The sequence below is a fragment of the Syngnathus acus genome, chromosome 16 (assembly GCF_901709675.1).
Source record: "Syngnathus acus chromosome 16, fSynAcu1.2, whole genome shotgun sequence".
NCBI classification, from domain to species: Eukaryota; Metazoa; Chordata; class Actinopteri; order Syngnathiformes; family Syngnathidae; genus Syngnathus; species Syngnathus acus.
In genome coordinates this window covers 9523916-9542655 of record NC_051101.1, presented here as the reverse complement: position 1 = coordinate 9542655, position 18740 = coordinate 9523916, and the positions used below count along the sequence as shown (strand labels likewise).

Here is an 18740-nt window from a genome sequence, read left to right as displayed (position 1 = left end):
AGGAAGAAGACAAAGGGAAGAAAAAGGTGAAAAAGGGAAAAAAAGAAGAAGAAAAGGCTCAAAAAGTCAAAGCACCAATTGCTGCCCCAGAACCGGAACTGAAAACTGAGCCAGAAACTGAACAAGCTCCTGATCAGCACTCAATCAGCAGCGCAGAGATGCAGGTCAGTGCCACAAAGATCAATTCATGATCACCTCACTGAGCTCTAATCTTCCAATCTATCTTCTCTTGCAGCCAGCTCAGGAGGAACCCAAGGAAGAAGCCGCAATCAAGGAGGAGCCCGAGGACGAGAAAGAAGAAGAAGCAGAAGTGGACGAGAAAGAAGCAAAGGCAGATGAAGAGCCCAAGGAGGAAAAGCCTGCAAAAGAAAAGAAGACGGAGAAGAAGGGTGACGATGCCAAAGGCTCCAAACGACAGAAAACCATTCATTGCAAAGTCACGTTGTTGGATGACACTCAGTACGAGTGTGAGCTCGATGTAAGTCGTGGAAACGAGTTACGGGATCTTCGCGAGTATTTGGCTTTGTCCTTTCTGATTGCATCTTCTCATTTAGAAACACGCTAAAGGACAGGAGCTCATCAGTAAAGTGTGCGAGAACCTCAATCTGCTGGAGAAGGATTACTTTGGCCTTGCTCACTGGGAAACACCAACCAGCAAGGTCAAACTTTTTTTATATAGTTTCATTTGCGTGCATATGAGCCAATTCAACAATGTATAATAGCTCATTTTATGGTGAGAAATTATTGAACATTAAAAAATTGAATTTATCTCATCCGTGTTTTGTCAAAAAATATTAGAAAGTGTTTGTAAGTGTTTATCTGTAATGTAAAAAAATATATATTAATTCTGTGAAATCTTGAAAAAAAAAAAAATCCAGAAAGGAAAATTACAAGATTTAAAAAATCCGGAAAGGAAAATTACCAAAATACATTTCAAAGCTCAAAGTTTCACAGGGTCCTAAATGTTGACACAAAAATCAACCCAAAACAAAATTCAAATCTTATCTGATTCGTCATGAAGAATTTAGAATTAAATCAAATTAATTACAAAACACATTGCGAGCTATTGCCAATACAGCTTTCCCTTCATCAGACATGGCTGGAACCCGCCAAGGAAATCCGCAAACAGGTGCCAGGTGCTGTCTACAACTTTACTTTCAACATAAAGTTCTATCCACCTGACCCGGCACAACTTACCGAAGACCTCACAAGGTGAATTTCCTCTTCCTGTTTACTGTAAACCTTTTGGAGACGGCCACCATCACCATCCACCTCAAATATAGACAATGGGAACGTAATTGATTCTCTTTTCCAGGTACTATTTGTGTCTCCAGCTGAGGAAGGACATCATGACTGGGGTTCTTCCATGCTCCTTTGTCACCTTGTCCTTGCTGGGATCTTACACAGCACAGTCAGAGCTGGGTGAATATGACCCGGAACTCCACGGAGCTGAGTATGTTAAAGATCTTAGTCTGGCTCCTGGACAGAGCAAAGAGTTGGAGGCAAAGGTGATGGAGTTGCATCGTACATATAGGTAGGCCTCCAGAAGGAAGGAAGGGATGGATTGTAACAAGAATCGCTCAGGACTGGTTTACGAGATGCGAGTCAGAACCAATCTGCTCTTTGTGTGCAAGGTCAATGAGTCCAGCCCAAGCTGATATGCTGTTCCTGGAAAATGCCAAGAAACTTTCAATGTATGGTGTGGACCTTCATCAAGCCAAGGTAAAATAATATGACATGACTGAAAAGCACATTTTGTAACGTTCATATTTCTAATTTGTATAATTTTGTCAAGATTGACTATATTTCAAGAACCAAGTTATCTTCAAGTTTTTCAAATATTTTAATTCTGTTCAGATGTTTCAGATAGCTTCTATTATTTTGTGATAGTGCATGTGGTTCATGAGTAACATCCATCCATCCATCCATCCATCCATCCATCCATCCATCCATCCATCCATCCATCCATCCATCCATCCATCCATCCATCCATCCATCCATCCATCCATCCATTTTCCGAAGCGCTTTTCCTCACAAGGGTCGCGCGGGCGTGCTGGAGCCTATCCCAGTTGATTACATTAATTACAAAATTAAATTGCTGTCACCCTCTCTCCTCTCAGTAAATACGCTTTGAACTCCATGAACCCATAGCATTTGAAAGTCTGCCCCCTGGTGGACATGTGTTTAAAAATTCATTACTTTATAATGGCCTACAGTCACTGTGACCTCCATGTTTGTGCTTTTGCAGGATCTCGATGGTGTCGACATTACACTTGGAGTTTGCTCCGGTGGTCTGATGGTTTATAAGGACAAGCTGAGAATCAACCGTTTCCCTTGGCCAAAAGTTCTCAAGATCTCTTACAAACGCAGCAGCTTCTTTATTAAAATCCGGCCGTCTGAGGTAAAAAAAATAAAACAAAAACACTGTAATTTTTTTTCTTTATATCATATTGGTCCAGCTGAATTATTTACTATTTTAATTTAGGGTGGTTTCCCTTTTTGTACTTCTTATTTTTTTTATTTTGTTTTTAAAGCTTTTCCAGGCCTAATATTTTAAAGTCTGTCTGACTGCACGGGATTTGAAATGTACTAATGCGACCTTGCTCCGGGGTAAATGTCATGCTTCATGCTGTGTGGCAGACAAATGAGATCAAGCAAATGGAACACTTTTGAACCCTGCCTTAATTGTTTTGTTTTCTTCTCCCACAGCAAGAACAGTACGAAAGCACAATCGGCTTCAAGTTACCAAACTACAAAGCTTCGAAGAAGTTATGGAAAGTTTGCGTTGAACATCACACCTTCTTCAGGTAACAACAGTTTTTTCTTGCCCACTTTCAATGTCATGCCCGACACGTGCCCGTCCGTCCGTCCTCTGCGTAATTGGCTAACGGCTGCCTAATCCGTGAAATTGGCTCCGCGTCCATTTGACCAGCTGCATTGAACTCGTCCTGACCTTAGCATGAACCTTCTTAAGGTCAAAGTTGTCGCTTACCAAGTTACGCAACACTGCCGATTTTGGAATTCCAAATCATGTAGAGTGCTGTTGGTTGGTAAATCCAAATGGAAGAAATGTGTTTTTTTTTTTTTTTTTAGGGCAACAACAACCGAGCCTCTCTCATCGCGTCGTTTCCCCGTCCTGGGCTCCAAGTTCAGGTACAGCGGACGCACCCAGGCCCAAACCCGGCAAGCCAGCTCCATGATCGACCGCCCCGCCCCTCGCTTCACACGCTCTGCCAGCAAACGCCTCTCCCGCAATTTAGATGGAGGTACGGACTTTTACGTTACACCATTTCATCATTAAACACAGGTACGGACAGAAAACTGCTCTTCTTTCGCTCCTTTAGACAAAAGTCTCTGGAGCATCACGGCATCGACCAGGTGTGAGGTTGATGACTGGTCGTCGATGCTTGTTTCTGAAAACCCCTACCCTTCCCTAGAATTTCTAGGTACTTGGAATTGTGTGGCGCTTTGCTCCGCCCCCTTGCATCTATTGCACTTACTAATATTCATTTCATGTATCAGTCCATCGTTCCTTTGCCGTGTTTAAAGAAAGATTCAACCTTGGTTGTCAATGTCAAACCACTTTGTCCTTGCCCTGGCATGATCGCAGGGTATCTTTGGTCACTGCTCAATATCGAGCCAATTTCAGCTTGCTCAGATGTCACCGCTTGATGTTTGTTTAGCGCTATGTGCTCATCATCTTAACTTGGCTCTCGTCATATCTGCTTCATTGACCTTTTTGAACCGCCCTTTTGGGTATCTGTACAACATGGCCGACGTTGAGCTTCGTCACTAACCTTTGCTTACTGGACTCACCGAGACCTCGCTTAAAACGCTTTTCATGTAACTTGAAACGTCATCACATAACGACATCTCTTCACAGCTAAAGGTGAGTCTGAAGGGACGTTTAGTCAGTCCTGGAATATTCAGGCGGGCAGTCGGCCGTGGTGGGATCTCTCTTCCGATGCAGAGCTCCGGACGAGAAAAGAAGATGAATGGTCTACCTTGGTGGACCGAGATCCTCCTTTCCCATTTTCTCCATCTTTCGATTTTGTAGAAAGGCCAGGTATGCGCTTTTGTAATGGCTGCTTGCTTCAGGTGTTGTGCGTCCATTGTGTTGTTGCTTATTTGGTGTCAATGATTTTTTCTTCTTCTCACGTTGTCAGCTAAGCTCAGCTTGGCATCAATGAGTTCTATTGACAGGCTATCGCAACAAGCACAGGAACGACATCATGATTGGTTCCTCTACTTTGATCCAATCCCCAGCCGTTCCTTGTATAAGCATGTCGATAAACCTCAGCGTGAGTCACCGTGTGATTTGACGACTTTTGTATTTGCATCACATTTGGTGTTCCATCCTTGCTTCTCCTCCATGCAGCCCAGCTCCTGGATGAGGAGACTATGAGTGAGGAAGAAGAGCTGACAGAGGAGGAAGTCATTGAGAGGCTAGAGGAGATGATGATTATGGTGGAGAAGCTAGAAGAGATGGAAGACGTAGAGAGGAGGCTGAAAAAAGTTAAAGATTTAGAAGAGCGACTCCAAGAAGTAGACGTCATGTCTGATAAGATCCAAGAAGTGATTGAAGAAGAATTAGGCGAACAAGAAGTCGCCTTACTAAAGGATGAGGAACTACAGAAAGAAAGTAAAGCCATAACACGGACTGTGTTGAAAAATTCCGTGATGACCGTGATGAACCCGAATGAGGGCGACGTGAAGGATGAATTAGAGGAGCAAATCAAAGAGGTGTTTTTAAAAGGCCTTTTGGACGATGACGACGATGCTAAAAATAGCATAGATGGGCATGTGTTTGAATATAGTCTGAGAGAGAAGGTACGTCAGATAGAAGAGGAATGGAAAGATCTGGTGGAGGACAAGGCTTCTTCTCAGGTAGCTTATCAGACAGAGGTCAGGACAAAGACAGTTTCTTTTGAGGATCAGACATCGCAGAGGCTTGATGCGGTGGAAAATACACTTCTGAAGATCATTTCAGAAAAGACTGGTGAGACTGGAGTGAAGATAGAAATATTGGTGGAAAGAGCTGAGGAGGAAGTTACTGAGGACAAAAATGGATCTTCACGAGACAAAGAGAAAGATATTTGGTCCGTGCTTTTTGACCGTCCACCGTACACGCCCGTTATCAAACCGTCAGGTACGGTACGGTTTTCTGGATTCAGCAATTTAAATCTTCTTGCTGTTATCTGAATACAAAAAAAAAACCACTTGCTGCTTTCTAATTTATGAATTTTTGCACTGGTGAGTTTCCAAACATTTCATTTCTCTTCCTTCCACCTTGTTCAGTTACATCGGTGAAAGACGTTACGTCGGAGGAGGGTGAGTTTTTCACTTCCAAATCAGTGATTACAGCAGATAAAAAGGTCTTACTAGAAGAACAGCCTCTAGAGGACATTCCATCACCACGGACTATTCTAGAAAGAGAAGATGACTGGTTTGTGTTGCTGGATGCTGTCCGCAGATTTGTAAAAGCAGGTACTGCGACGTTCCCCGCAGAACACTTTTTTTTTTTCTTTTTATTATGCTCACATATTTTGCTCGTATCAGTTACCTTGAAGGAACCAGACCAGACGGAAGCAGAAAGTTTGGTCTCTATGGTTGAAAAGGATGAAGAGATTAGGGAGGTGCAAATTGAAGAGGCAGAGATAAGCGAAGAAGCGCCGACGTATCGTCGAGAAATCCAACAACAGTCGGTGAAGGAACGGGACGATGACTGGTTTGTGTTGCTGGATGTTGTTTCCAAAGAAAACCCTTTTGTAGCACCAGGTATTGCTCAAGTCTTTCATCTTGCTTCTCAGCTTTACTAAAGCAAACATCTACGTTGGGCTTTGCTGGCATTTTTCTCTGCAACGTATTCGAATCTGAGAGTTTGAATCTTCTTGTCGTAGTTGCTGTTGATGTTTCGACTAAAGAAGACGTGACAGTTGATATGAGATACGAACCCGTTGATGTTGTGGTCATCGAAGAGACAAAACTAAACGAGGATTTAAGCGTGAATGAAGTCACAAAGATGTCACGAGGTGGAAGAGAAATAGATGACGATTGGTTTTTACCGCTGGACGTTGTCAGCAAAGAACCGCAATTTGTACCGCCAGGTATTGCCGACTTGCCGCATGCTCTTCCTTAATCCAACGGCACCTTCACCGATTTCATATCTTCCTTCTTTTTTTTTTGTCAAGCGACGTGGATTCACACTCACTCTGAAAATAGAATTTCTGCTGTGATTGAAAAAAGAATGGAGGTTGTAGTAGAAGAGACTTCTAAGAAAATGTATCCCGAGGTGAAAATATTCCCGTCAGTCATCAAAAGAGATGACGACTGGTTTTTACTGCTGGATGTTGTTCCGAAAAAAACGACTTTTATACCTCCAGGTGACCACATCTCACTTTTCTCTTTTGTGCTTTTCACACACTTCAGTGAACTAAAGCAATCTAATTTTTAAAATAGTTGCCCGACCAATGGAGGCTAAAATCTCTCCAGATGTCGGACCAGTGATTGAAATAAAAGACATAGAAATGAAACCGGTTCCGGTTTCTTTGGACCAGATGAGCCCATCTCAAATCCAACCAGAGAAAGACGATGACTGGTTTGCGGTATTTGATGCCGTTCGGGAACCAGCAGTTGTATTTCTACCAGGTATAAATTTGCGTTCACTGACACCATCTTTTTTTAACTCCGATTGGCTGAGAGAAACTCTTTTTTTTTTCTTTTGACTGTCTGCCTGTGCCAGACACCTCTGTTGAAATTACTCCAGCTACAAGGAAGCCCTTTGAGGCTGAGGTGTTAACCACTGTGACTAGAACATGGGACACGGTGATAATTGGTGAGAACAGCAGGTTTGATGAGACACCAAGTTCAGAAACGAGACCGCTTGTACCAACATCAGCTCAAAAAGAAGATGATTGGTTTCAACTGTTCCAAAAACAAACCATCCTAGAAAAGACAGCTCCTGTACCATCAGGTATCCATCCTCGTCCAAATGTGTCCTCATAAAGAAATTTCAGTCCTACAGTTTAATTTGAAATCTGCTTTTCTGTCAGTTGCCATGGTTAAGAATGTCAAAGTTGCGACCGTGGCTAAAGAAATAAAACAAAAAGCCAGAGTAGAAGAAACGAGGCCGGTGGTGAAGTTAGTTGAAATTAAACCTCAACCGCGAGAGATGGATGATGACTGGTTTGTGTTTTTAAATGCGGTAAAAGTACCAGGTAGGTTTGATCACACAAAGCGAGCTTTTATTTTATTTTTGGGTTCAACAGATGGCCTTTCGTAGCGCATCTTGATTTAACTCTTTTTATTCCACAATAGCGGCCGAGCCTATCCGAAAGTATCCTACCGTAGCTCCATCTGAAGCTTTTACAGTTAAAGAAAATAAGTCGCTACCGAGATTTACTGTGGTGGAGCAGAAGTGGATGAAAGAGCAACCACTTCAAACAGGGAGAAAGATGGATGATGATTGGTTTACTCTTCTAGAGGTGGCTCCTAAAAAAACAGGTAGATTGCAACTATTCGGCTTTTCCACCGTGTTATTTCTTTGCTAATTGATATTCTATGAAAATTAGTCCCCGAACGGCTCAGATACCCGGCAGCAGTTCCAGGGAAGAGAACTTCAGAGAGCAAAACAAGAATTTCTATTGTTGAGCGACCCCAGTTTGAGAAACAGATCCGGCAAGAAAGACGGCCTCTCAAATATACTCATGTCCATGATGATTGGTTTGTTCTACTTGACGTTAGCCGTCGAAAGCCAGGTATTCTCCAACGTCCGTACGTGTGGTTTGGCTTTTTTTGCTTATTAACATCAAATCAACATGAAGGTTGACTCAAGGATGCCCGACTGCAAGAGATTTCTAATCTCACTTCTCAGTCACATTGAGCTTTGTAGCTCCTTGCTTCCTAACAAAAAATATATTGCGCTTGTCATTTTTTTTACTTGGTGGTATTTTGTGTTTGCTGAGGAAGAATTCAAGGTAACGTACATGTGCACTTTCCTTAGAAGCTTGCAATAAAATACAGAGGCAGTGTGTGGTATTTATTTTATTTTTTTTTAGATAATCAAATTTTCAATATTGATTTCTAATACAAGCTCCTTTTTTTTTTTAATTCAGTGCCGACCACACAGAGAAGCACCCGTCCCGTCAGCGCTCCAGTCTTCTCCCAAGCTGCTCTGGCCGAGGCCGGAATTCCAATGGCACCCTTTGACCAGCCGCAGACCTCCACTCCGATCAGGACTGCAATCAAAGAGGAGAGGAAGCTCGAGGTCACTTTAGAAGTTGTCGAACCATCAAAAATCGAGGACAAGGTAGCCATTTGATTTTTACAGTTATGATTGTCTGTTTGACAATTTTTTTTTTTTTTTTTTGTTCGAAAACCTGCCACTTAACATTTGTCATAAAATGGCTTAAAAATAGACTTTAAAATATTTTGCTAAATGACCAATCAGGGGTTTTTCTCTGAACTGTGTCTTTTGCTGCTGTAGTCAGCAGTATGGACTGACCAGAGAAATGACTCCTCACTGACACTTTCCATCAATGGGGACATTCAGGTTAGTGTCAGCCTCCAACCTCGGAGACAACAAGCGCTAGGTAAAGTATGCTAACGTGTCTCCCTCTCTCCTCGCAGTCTGAGGTGACGAGCGGAGAATTGGTGCAATTGCGAAAGGTCAGATTCTTAGCCGTGTGTGTCATTTCTCCATTTCCGCTGACAATTTGCTCAGTCCAAAAATAATACTTCCATTTTCTTCATATGCATCCATGTAGCCAGGTCGTATAATATTCAAGGCATTTTATTTGCTAGAACATGAAAGAAATATTACTTGCAAGCCATGTGGACTAATTGTATTATTGCTTCAGGATTGGACACACATTTGTGTTATTATTATCCTCATCGCATGCTGTCGCAATCCCTGGAATGCATTTGCATGGATATACTGTGCATGATAAGCCAGATTTACACACGCTTGTTTCTTTATTTCACATCAGACTAGAAAAAATGATCATTAGCCAAAGTGCCATAGCCTCAAGCTATGTCACAGCTTCACGTCTTTGTTTTTAATTAACACTTGAGTGAATAGCGTGCATGTCTGACTTTGTAGGAAACTGACACCCTGACTCCTCCCTTTTTTTGTTCTGTTCATTTTTCACAGAGAAGAGATAAGAAAATTGAGGGTGGCTCAATTTATATGAGACATAGCCTTTTAATGTTGGAGGTTTGTATCCCTCAGTGGAGACGTCACGTCTTGCGCTTTGTTTTCTTGCTCTCTGGTGCACTGGCTGCCGTTTCATATCACGCTTGCATGAAAGCTTGATTTTGAACTCGCATCAGCGTTCAGCACGTCTGGTTGGCTTTTTGGAATACTAAACAAATGTGCTTATACTATGTCAACTCCAATCCACTTATTCCAGGAGTTTGCTGCTCTGTGTCAAACCCAAGGCCCGGGGGCCCACCACATTGCTTTTTGTGGCCCGCGAAGATCAAGTTTGCATCGACACTGTCACTACTAAAATTACAAATTGTCTTCACTTTAAAAAAATAGAGATATTGCTTTTTATTACCATTAGTCTTTTTAAAACATTTGAACAGTTTTTACGAGTCTCTGATTTCAAAACTAGTTATTCATCAGTTTGTTTTGTAGCCAATGCTTTTGAACAATAATTCCTTTTTATTTATAGAGATTATTATGTAATTAAAGAAAGATATTGTGAAGTTTTAGGGAATCAGGGGAGGCGTTAACCAGCATGCTTTGCTGTGGAATCAGAATTAGCATCTGTTTGTTATTGTACCTGTTTTGTTATTTAATGCAGAAACGGTGTAAATTGTCAGGCTTTTGACTTTTTAATCAATTAGGACAATAATTGGTGGTGTATGCTCCAAACCTTGCCGACTTGGGCTGAGATTTTGATAAAATCCTCAGGATCCACCTTTTATGCTTTAGCGCATTGACTCGCCATGCTTTCGCCATCTCATTTGCTTGAAACGCATGCACTAACTGTTTTTGCAGTTTTACGACTAAAATGAATCTACTAATACGCTTCTAATTCAGCATTTGTGATTAGAAATTGAAAATAAGAATAATTACATGCCATATGGCTGTGTATTGCAAGGATTTACATTTGGGGACACTTAACATGAAGTTGCTCTATGCACCATAGAGATCAACTTGATGCTAAATGTTCAGCTGCTTGGTTCGTTTGTGTTGAACATAAAGTTGATGTTCAGCCACTTGTATCATGACTGCGGTTTTTACTTCCATTAATTTGCAGCATTTGGATTTTTCATAAATTGAACAAACCACAAAACCTCAACCTAGTCTCAACCTGTTGATCAATTATGTAAAACGCCCAACCCAAAATACATTTACTGTTTGTCGAAGTGGAATCATTAACTTTGCTTTTGCTTATTGAGTCGTAACGAATCAAACTGATTAATCCCCCCCCATCTTTTTTCTTCCCCAATTTTTCCATCCCTCCACTCTTTCTTCCCTCCATTATTTATTCTGGCTGACCTTTCTGAATCATCTCTCTCCATTCATCCCACTGCCCATCATCCCTTCACCTTTCCCCTTTTGTAGGAGTTCGACAAGCCTCAGGAGGACCTGCTCAGGCATCACGCCAGTATCAGCGAGCTGAAGAGGAACTTCATGGAATCTCTGCCGGAATCCAGGCCGAGCGAATGGGAGAAGCGTCTGTCCACGCACTCGCCGTTGCGTACTCTGGGTGTCAACGGTCAGCCCGGTGCAGATGGGGTGAGTCCGAACCACCAAACAACACATCACAAATGAAAAAAACTGTCAAATAATTAGAAATGCGGCGTATCATTGTGTGTGTTTGGGAAGCATCACTCCAGTGTGTGCTATTAGTGCAAGTTGGGTGTTTTTTTTAAATGTATTTTTCTATCACTGTTCCATGTGAGCAATTGAGTATTTGATGAGGCTCCTCCGGGTTGCTTTCTTGGTTGTTTGATGGAATCGGACTGCGTGAGCATGTTGAGACCTATTTATGGCAATGGCATGAAAGATGCAGGTCACGCATGTTGTGATGGTGAATGGAGGTCGGACTGTCTGATGAAGGGTCTGCACTTGGATACTGTCTGATGCGGATGAGGCATCTTTGGCTTTCATGCTTCATCGCACATGCATCAGATATTGCTGACGCGTCGGCATCGCATGCTGAGAGACGTGACGCATGGCAATGGGAAATGGAAGATTTGCACGTTCTCACACACCGCAGTTGACTTCCTTCCTCTCTCTTCATCTTGCTTTTTCTGCTTCTATTTTGTTTTGCACTCTTTTCTTCCCATGCCGCTTTTACCCTTCACTCCTTCCTCTGAACTTTGCTTGTTCCTGAAGAGAGAAGGTCTGAATCACAGCTAGATATTTTTACCCTCAAGCCACCGTCAAAATCAGTAACGAGAATAAATGGTCGTCTCGAATTGCCTCTTGCATAATCTGATTTGAAACATCACATCGTTTTTCAGATGGACGCGGGTTGACAGTGGATACCGTAATTTTCGGACTATAAGTCGCACCGGAGTATAAGTCGCACCAGCCATAAAATGTCCGAAAATTACGGTACTTTCTAGCGTAACTGCCGTTAACTGCTCGCATAATGGCCGCGCTCGGACGCAAATCTATTTTGATGGTTTTGTAATGAGCTGGAAAATGACATGAAATGGAGCCAGATTAAATTACTGTCAACAAACAATGGAACACACTTAAAAAGAACAATTGAATTGACGCTTCTCTACAGTCGATACTGTATAGTAAAATGGTAGAAGTGAGGATGACTTTTTGTTTTTTGAAAAATTTGGTGTGATGTACAAGGAAGCAAAAAAAAAAAGAAATGCATGTTAAAGTGCATGTGCTAGCAATTCCATGCTTGGAATAAACAACAACCAAAATCAATCACTTGCCATGTTGTTACCTAAATTTCAAAATATCAAATTTGGCATTTTTGCAAGTTCAACGGCCATCCAAACTCCTCCCTCTCATCTGTCTCCCCCCCCTCCCAACCCCCTTCAGTTTGTCACCCGCCTCCCGCGCGGCCCCCTGCTCAACTTCTACTCCAAACGCAGCTGAGGGGCCGTCTGGACTCTGTGGAAGTCCCACACAGGCGTGAGTGTGACCTGCGAGGACAGAACCCAATCACCTTGCCATCTCGCTTTTTCTTCTCCACCTATTTTCTGACATCACCGTAGCATTCCTCATTTCCCATCCTCCGTTGCTCTTGAGACGCCGCCGTTTTTTTGCCCTCTCCTTCTTGGAACAAGACTCTCACCTTTTCCTTTCCTTAACACGCTAACTATTTCCAAACAGACTGATTTGAACTGGAATCAAATCCAACACTTTCACTTTTTCTTCTCAGGCTTTCCGCTGGACACCTTGTCAAACTGATTTATAGTTTGCATTTTATTTTGCCTCTTCACATTTTTTTATTCACACTGTGAAGTAAAGACATTTATTGAAATTTAGTTCCGGTGTACTCATTAAAATGTCACAGTGTATTATTTCTGTGATGAGAATCCACAAGGCAGCTAAATTGTAATACTCCAACTTTTTTTATATTTAAATATCTTTCACAAGGCAGTATATAGGAACTGCATGAGTACTCGTGCATGACCAAAGAATAAAGGCATTCCATTTACACATCACTAATTGTATATTCATGCATATTGTATTTTTTGTGTGCGTTTTTTTTTCATGTATGTGTTGAAATGTAATTGGTAAGCATAAGTTAATAAACATCATGTTAGTGAAAGACAAAGTAAAGAAAAAAAGATTTGCTACATTTTCCTCAAAAAATTGTCTTGTGTAGTTTACTATACTTCCTCAAGTAGTGAGCTCCGCTGGACAGATGCCATGTCTTAATCATTGCGTGCATAATTTCGTGTCTCTTGTTTTTCTTTTTTTGGAAAAAATAATAGCAGGCGATGCCACAAAATATTTATTTCATTTAATGTAGTAATCACATTTTTAGCAATGGGCACAGTTAGTTTTATACGCAACACCTTGATTCAACAAAAATAAAAATGTGATCATCCCCAGTGAACATTAAACAAAAGGTGGTTAAAAAAACAATGACGTTATTCTTGAACCATCAAGACAATTGTGTTGGGAAAACATCAGCAAACTGGACATGAGCAGTAGTTCAGACACTTTGGTGGGAAAGCCTCATCTTCGCTCTGCATAAATAAAAAATAAAAGTAAAAATAAAACCATCAGGCCACTATTTGAGGAAATATGGTATCAAGAAACAGCTTTGATAGTAACAATTATTATGGGTTTTTTGTCCCAATAATAATAAAATATTTATTTCAACCTGTATTGTTTGGAGTTATATCAGCTTTTAGTCTCTTGGGTTAATTCAATTTTTACTTGTTATAAATCCACATTTTGTGGGGATTTCCAATTTGTACCTGCTATATCGTATGTTGCATTTTAATGTTGTACGTGTTGCCTTAGCATGTGATTTAAGCTCAAGGACTTTTGGAAAAGAGGTGTACTACACATCTTTCAAATTTAAATGGATTGGCATTTTTCTTTTTTTTTTCTTTTAGAGCCTGCACATTAGTCCGCTGTGCAGAGGTTCAGAGACCAGGGCTGCACTCAAGGAGAATTTGGGCTTTTCCAACAAGTCCAATCCCATTGTGAGCCTCCATCATAGTGCCGTGGCTCCTGCCAGAGTTGCTTTTGACAAGTCATGTGATCAGGAAGCACTCGTGGTGATTGGCTCATCCATGATGCCAATGGTAGAGGTGGAGATGGTGCAACCGTTTCCCTCCCTCGACCCCGGCAGTAAATTTTTAGATGAGACCCAAAAAGAAGAAAGTTCATGTCCCAGATTTTCGGAACGCTCTGGGAATATAGCTGGATCTTCCCCTGCTTCCTATTTTATGAGCGGTGGTCCACAGGTCATACACAGCTTCCAGGTAGCCTCCTGTCTCCGTCAGGCTCTTTCTCTGTCTTGCTTGAAACTTTTTACTATTTTGTGATGGTTCCTACCTCTGATCCTCCAGAGTTGTTGCACAGTGGTTCTATCGGGCTCTTCGATATGGTGGTGATGCTTTTCCGCGCTGCTTACAAAACATCTTTCTTTTACCAACTACCATCTTTTGCTCATTTCTGGGAACCTCACTTCCCCTTTTCTGCTTTCCTTTGATAATCGCTGGTGATAGAAAGGGAATGATTCAAAGAAAGGCTTGTTTCTGGGAATGGCCTGAAAAGGCATGCATGGTGTGAAAGGTTTGCGGTGGGTTGCGAGGTGTCTGGTTAAACAGCCACTCACGGGGCTGTGCTCCCATTTACAGCCGCCTCTGGTGCAGACCCACACAGTCACCATCACAGCTGTCCCCAACTCCTTACCCAGTGGCATCTCCACCACAGAAGTCCCTATCGTCCCAACCAAGACCGTCACCTATGAGTCTGCAAAGGTAGGGGCTCCAGACTCGGCCCTCGCCCGCTTCGCTTCCATCTGTTCTCACTAAGTCACCTATGGGAAAATGCAGCAGCAAAGTGGGAGTAGGTCTGCTAGGAATGAGGCCAAACCACAAATCCCCCATACCCGACCTGGCATGTCAAGTTCATGAAATGGTGATTCCCACTGGAATACAACAAATCCACTGTATAATTGTTTGTTTGTCACAATGTAAAAATCGTGAGGTCCCAGCCACCTTTGGAAAATACTTTTCTCTGTCCATTAGGCATGGGCCAATTCCCAATTTGATGGTTTACCGTGGTTTTAAAAAGTCAAGGTGTCTCACCGGTAATGAGATCTTTTCTTTTTTGAGGTAACATCTAAGCAGGACACAACATGGTAGGTTACTTGTAGAGTTGAGTTACAAAGCGAAGGTTAATGGCTTCCAATGAACTTTCTTCCCTTCTTCTCGGTGAGCAGACAGGGGAGGGGTGAGGAGTCACACATGGAGGAGGGGTAGAGCAAGACGACAGCGACACTGCAAACACTGATTTGCTTCGATTAATATGCAATTGCCCTGTGGATGCTAATTAGCCCTAAAAACAACATGATTAACCTTATTAGAGATTTATTTAGTCAATATCATTCTTGTACCAATGAGGTAGCATTGGATAATTTACAATTGGCATATATGGTGGTTGTCTATGATCTTTTATGTGATTTTTTTTTTTGTCTTCAGGGTGCAGTTGATGGAACAGAAGAGGACAAGGAAAGCACATTGTCCATTTCGCAGACCTCCGAAACCATCAGTGGCACCTCCGTCACTACTACCACTACACACATCTCAAAGGTCAGCTGCTGATTTTTCAATCGGTTCTTCTGCGCTCACATTTTCAAGTATTGAGATATGCGTGATTTTTTTCTTTATTCCCTAACACAGATTGTGAAAAGTGGCTCCTCAGAGACTCGTGTGGAGAAAAGAATCGTCATAACTGCTGACAGTGACGTTGACCAGGATAAGGTACAAAGCGTCTGACACCATTAAAATGACAATGTCATGAAGCAAAACATTAGCAGACTCAAATTTCAGACACCAAAAAACAGGAAGTCTTAGAGAGGATTGTACACCTTAAGGCAGTGGTCCCCAACCACCGGGCCGCGGACCGGTACCGGTCCGTGGGTCACTTGGTACCGGGCCGCGGAGCCGCACAGGAAAAAAAAATAAAAAATAAAAAATTTTTTTTTTTTCTTTTCATTGACGATCAATTCATTCAGGTTAAGACGTTCGTCCCGGTCACGTGACATGTTTCCCCAGTCGAGCCCGCAAAGCTAGCAAAAATGAGTAAGAATTTATTTTGAAAAATATAAAAAATTTGGCGAATCTCTCCCGGAGGTGCATCTGAAAAATAAGGACTCTTGACACAGGGCGCTCGTCTCGGTCACGTGACATGTCACCACAGTCAAGCCCGCGAGGCAAGCAAAAATGAGCAAGAAACAGAGATGTTTGGAAAGCTTCTTCAGAAAGGGAAAAACGTCCAATGAGGACACTGAAGGAGAAGAGGCTACGACTTCTAAGAAAAGGAAAGCTGCATTTAAAAGAACATTTCTGGAGTCCTACCTAAAATATGGATTTATCGCCACAGGTGACTCTGACGCGCCAAGTGCACTCCGCATATGTGGCGAAAGGCTAGCTAACGAGGCAATGAAGCCTTCAAACCTGCTTCGGCACATGGAGACCAAGCATCCTGCATTTAAAGACAAACCTTAACCACTTCGGGTGTCATTGTCTCCGATTACGCCTAGATGGGAACGGCTCATTTCTGAGAAAAGAGCTCGGTGCTCCCACTAATTCAACGTTTTATTCTTATGTGGTTTATATTTGTTTTTATGCCAGTCGTATCATTTTATTTCATCCTATTTATATATATAAATATTTAAATAATAAATATATAAATATATTTATTTATATAAAGGCCGGTCCGCGAAAATATTTCTGACACGTAACCGGTCCGTGGTGCAAAAAAGGTTGGGGACCACTGCCTTAAGGGACAGGTGTCAAATTCAAGGCCGGGGGGCCAAATCCGGCCTGCCACATCATTTTATGTGGCCCGCAAAGGCAACTTGTATGTCAAATCAATGTTTCTTGTTAAAATACCAAAATTGTAAATTGTCTTCCCTATAACAGTCAAAGATCTGACTTTTTTCAAGACCCCGCTTTCAAAATAAATTAGAAAATTCTTGAACTTTTTTTAATGTTGTAGCTACCAGTTAGCTGTTTGAATCACCATTTGAACTATTCCATAAATGATTCTAAATGTGGCCTCCACTTGATATGTCTCTTATAGGGGAAAGATGGTGGTGCTTCAGCATTGTAACTGAGCAGCATAAGCAGCTACTCCTTTGGCTATCCATCCTTCTCCCCCTTGGTCAGCGTGCAGCACTCAACACACACTGACTGAGCCACTCTCAACGCACGCACACATACGTATCTCTGAATGTGCACCCGGTAGCAGAATCTGCGTAGATCGTGTTTGTTTTCGTTCTCTTTATGCTTTGAGCTGTTCATAGAATGTTAGAGGAGGGCTGCACCGTGTTGATCAAATCTCACCTGCAAAAGATCTGAAAAGCTTCTCACATCCACTTCCATTGTTTTAAAACTTATTTCTCTTTAATCGTAGCAGATATGTTTGCTTTTAAACACGTTTACTTCCCTTTTTAAGTTTTTGTTTCACAAATGCACTGTTTCTGAGTTAATTTCGATTGTCAGTGTTCACTATTCAGGGAACTCTTCCTCTTTCTTGTTGTGTATTCATGCATTACCTTCAGGAGAAACATTTGGGTGGAATTATGTAGCTCGCCTTGATTCATACAATAAGATAATTCTGTGCACTAATTGGGACAGTTGTTTGGTTTCGCTCAGGAAAAAGAACCAAAATTTCCTTCTTTTACAACCAGCCGACAACCTGTAGCCTACACGTTCTTGTAAAGTTTGAATTAAAACTCAATCTATTTTGACATATTTCTCTATTTTATAGGTGGAATGCTTTTATAGTGTTTGTACAAATTGAAAAATTTTAAGTTATTCATAGCCTCCCCCCCCCCCCCCACTCATTTAAATTGTGCTGTTGACTAAAGTCAAGGTCTCTTTTGAAGACTTTTCTTCTATGATTTGTTCTTCCTCTGCTCAGTCAGCGTGCTCTTCATCAGCCGCGTTGAATATATTTGGTTGATCCATATTGAAAGCTTTGGTCTGTTTCTCTCAGGTTTAATATACGTACTTTGCAAGACCACACACCTCAATCGGAATGTATGAGGAATGCGCATATATTTATATCTGTCCCTACTTTTAATGTACATTCATGTTCATCTCCGTGACATTGAAAGAACCTGTTCTCACGAGAATTTCGAGGGAATGCCTACAAAAATGGAGGGCACTTCAAAAGGCTTCTCTTGGAATCATTTTATAATCATATTTTCCCTCATCTCCTACCCATTTACATTTTTTGTATGGGGTTCTGGAAAACAGTCAAATTTGAACAAATATTGTGCGTAACTTTTTGTACAATTTTCCAAGTAAACTCTTGCGGGAACACGTTGCGCTCGTTGCTCGACTCACTAAAGCGCAAGTGGAAGGCGAAGGCAGCTGTCCTGGTAAATGTGGCTTTTTTTTTTTTTTTTTTTTTTGGTCATAGGAGCACACGTTTTTTTTTTTTACATGTTCTACTATACAGTAATTTATTTGTAAAGTAGCAACTGTTTTATGTGATTTGATGTACTGTGATGTTACGAGCGAAAAAGCTACTTCCATTTAGAGATGTCACAAAGTTTATATCAAGAAAGTTTGTAAAGCCTTTTACCACATAGTCCAAGTTGCTTTGCTCTCACTTGCTGTCTAATGTGCTTTTCTGTAGTAGAAGCTGTCAAACGCACCAGTCCCTCTTATTAGACCACGTGTTTCTTAGTCTTGGTCGCATATTTTTGGTAGCTACAACAACAGCAACCTCCCCAGAAAAAAAAAAAAAAAAACTTAGAATTTCACATGGGAAAAATAGATTTTAGATATTGTTGCTTTGTGATTCTTCTTTGTCTTTTATTAAAAAAAAAAAAAGAAATAAAAAAGGGAGCGTTCTTCTACCTCTGTACACTTTATACCATCATGCAAAGTATGAATTAAATGTTCACCAATGTTGGCTCAATGAAGATTGGGAAAAAGTGCTATAGAGAACATAACATTTAGAAATACTGTCTTGAAGAGCAAGATTTCAAAGTGATTTGGTAATTTATGCGCAATGTCTTTGTTCATCATCAAGCTGCGCCAGCCCG

The 18740-nt window shown here is 41.4% G+C and overlaps 1 protein-coding gene across 7 annotated transcripts; it reads left to right on the top strand.

Moving 5' to 3' along the window:
- The first annotated feature begins 14 nt into the window (after nt 1-14).
- On the top strand, nt 15-18475 carry LOC119136051 (band 4.1-like protein 2). 7 transcript variants are annotated; one of them, XM_037274158.1, is made up of 32 exons: nt 15-164; nt 236-478; nt 555-659; nt 1094-1212; nt 1316-1534; nt 1635-1722; nt 2249-2401; nt 2710-2807; nt 3094-3266; nt 3345-3446; nt 3884-4066; nt 4167-4301; nt 4379-5149; nt 5299-5487; nt 5560-5778; nt 5901-6107; nt 6192-6383; nt 6493-6648; nt 6743-6973; nt 7053-7217; nt 7318-7503; nt 7572-7757; nt 8115-8308; nt 8486-8551; nt 8629-8667; nt 9152-9214; nt 10577-10750; nt 13561-13932; nt 14311-14433; nt 15157-15267; nt 15358-15438; nt 16763-18475. In XM_037274158.1, exons 1-32 carry the CDS (start codon nt 159-161, stop codon nt 16790-16792), a joined length of 5379 nt encoding a protein of 1792 aa, XP_037130053.1. In that variant the 5' UTR covers nt 15-158; the 3' UTR covers nt 16793-18475. The 7 variants fall into 7 exon arrangements, with proteins under 7 accessions (XP_037130053.1, XP_037130054.1, XP_037130055.1 ...); XM_037274159.1 differs by lacking the exon at nt 9152-9214 and having other exon boundaries at nt 6460-6648; XM_037274160.1 differs by lacking the exons at nt 8486-8551; nt 8629-8667 and having other exon boundaries at nt 6460-6648.
- Nucleotides 18476-18740: the final 265 nt, after the last annotated feature.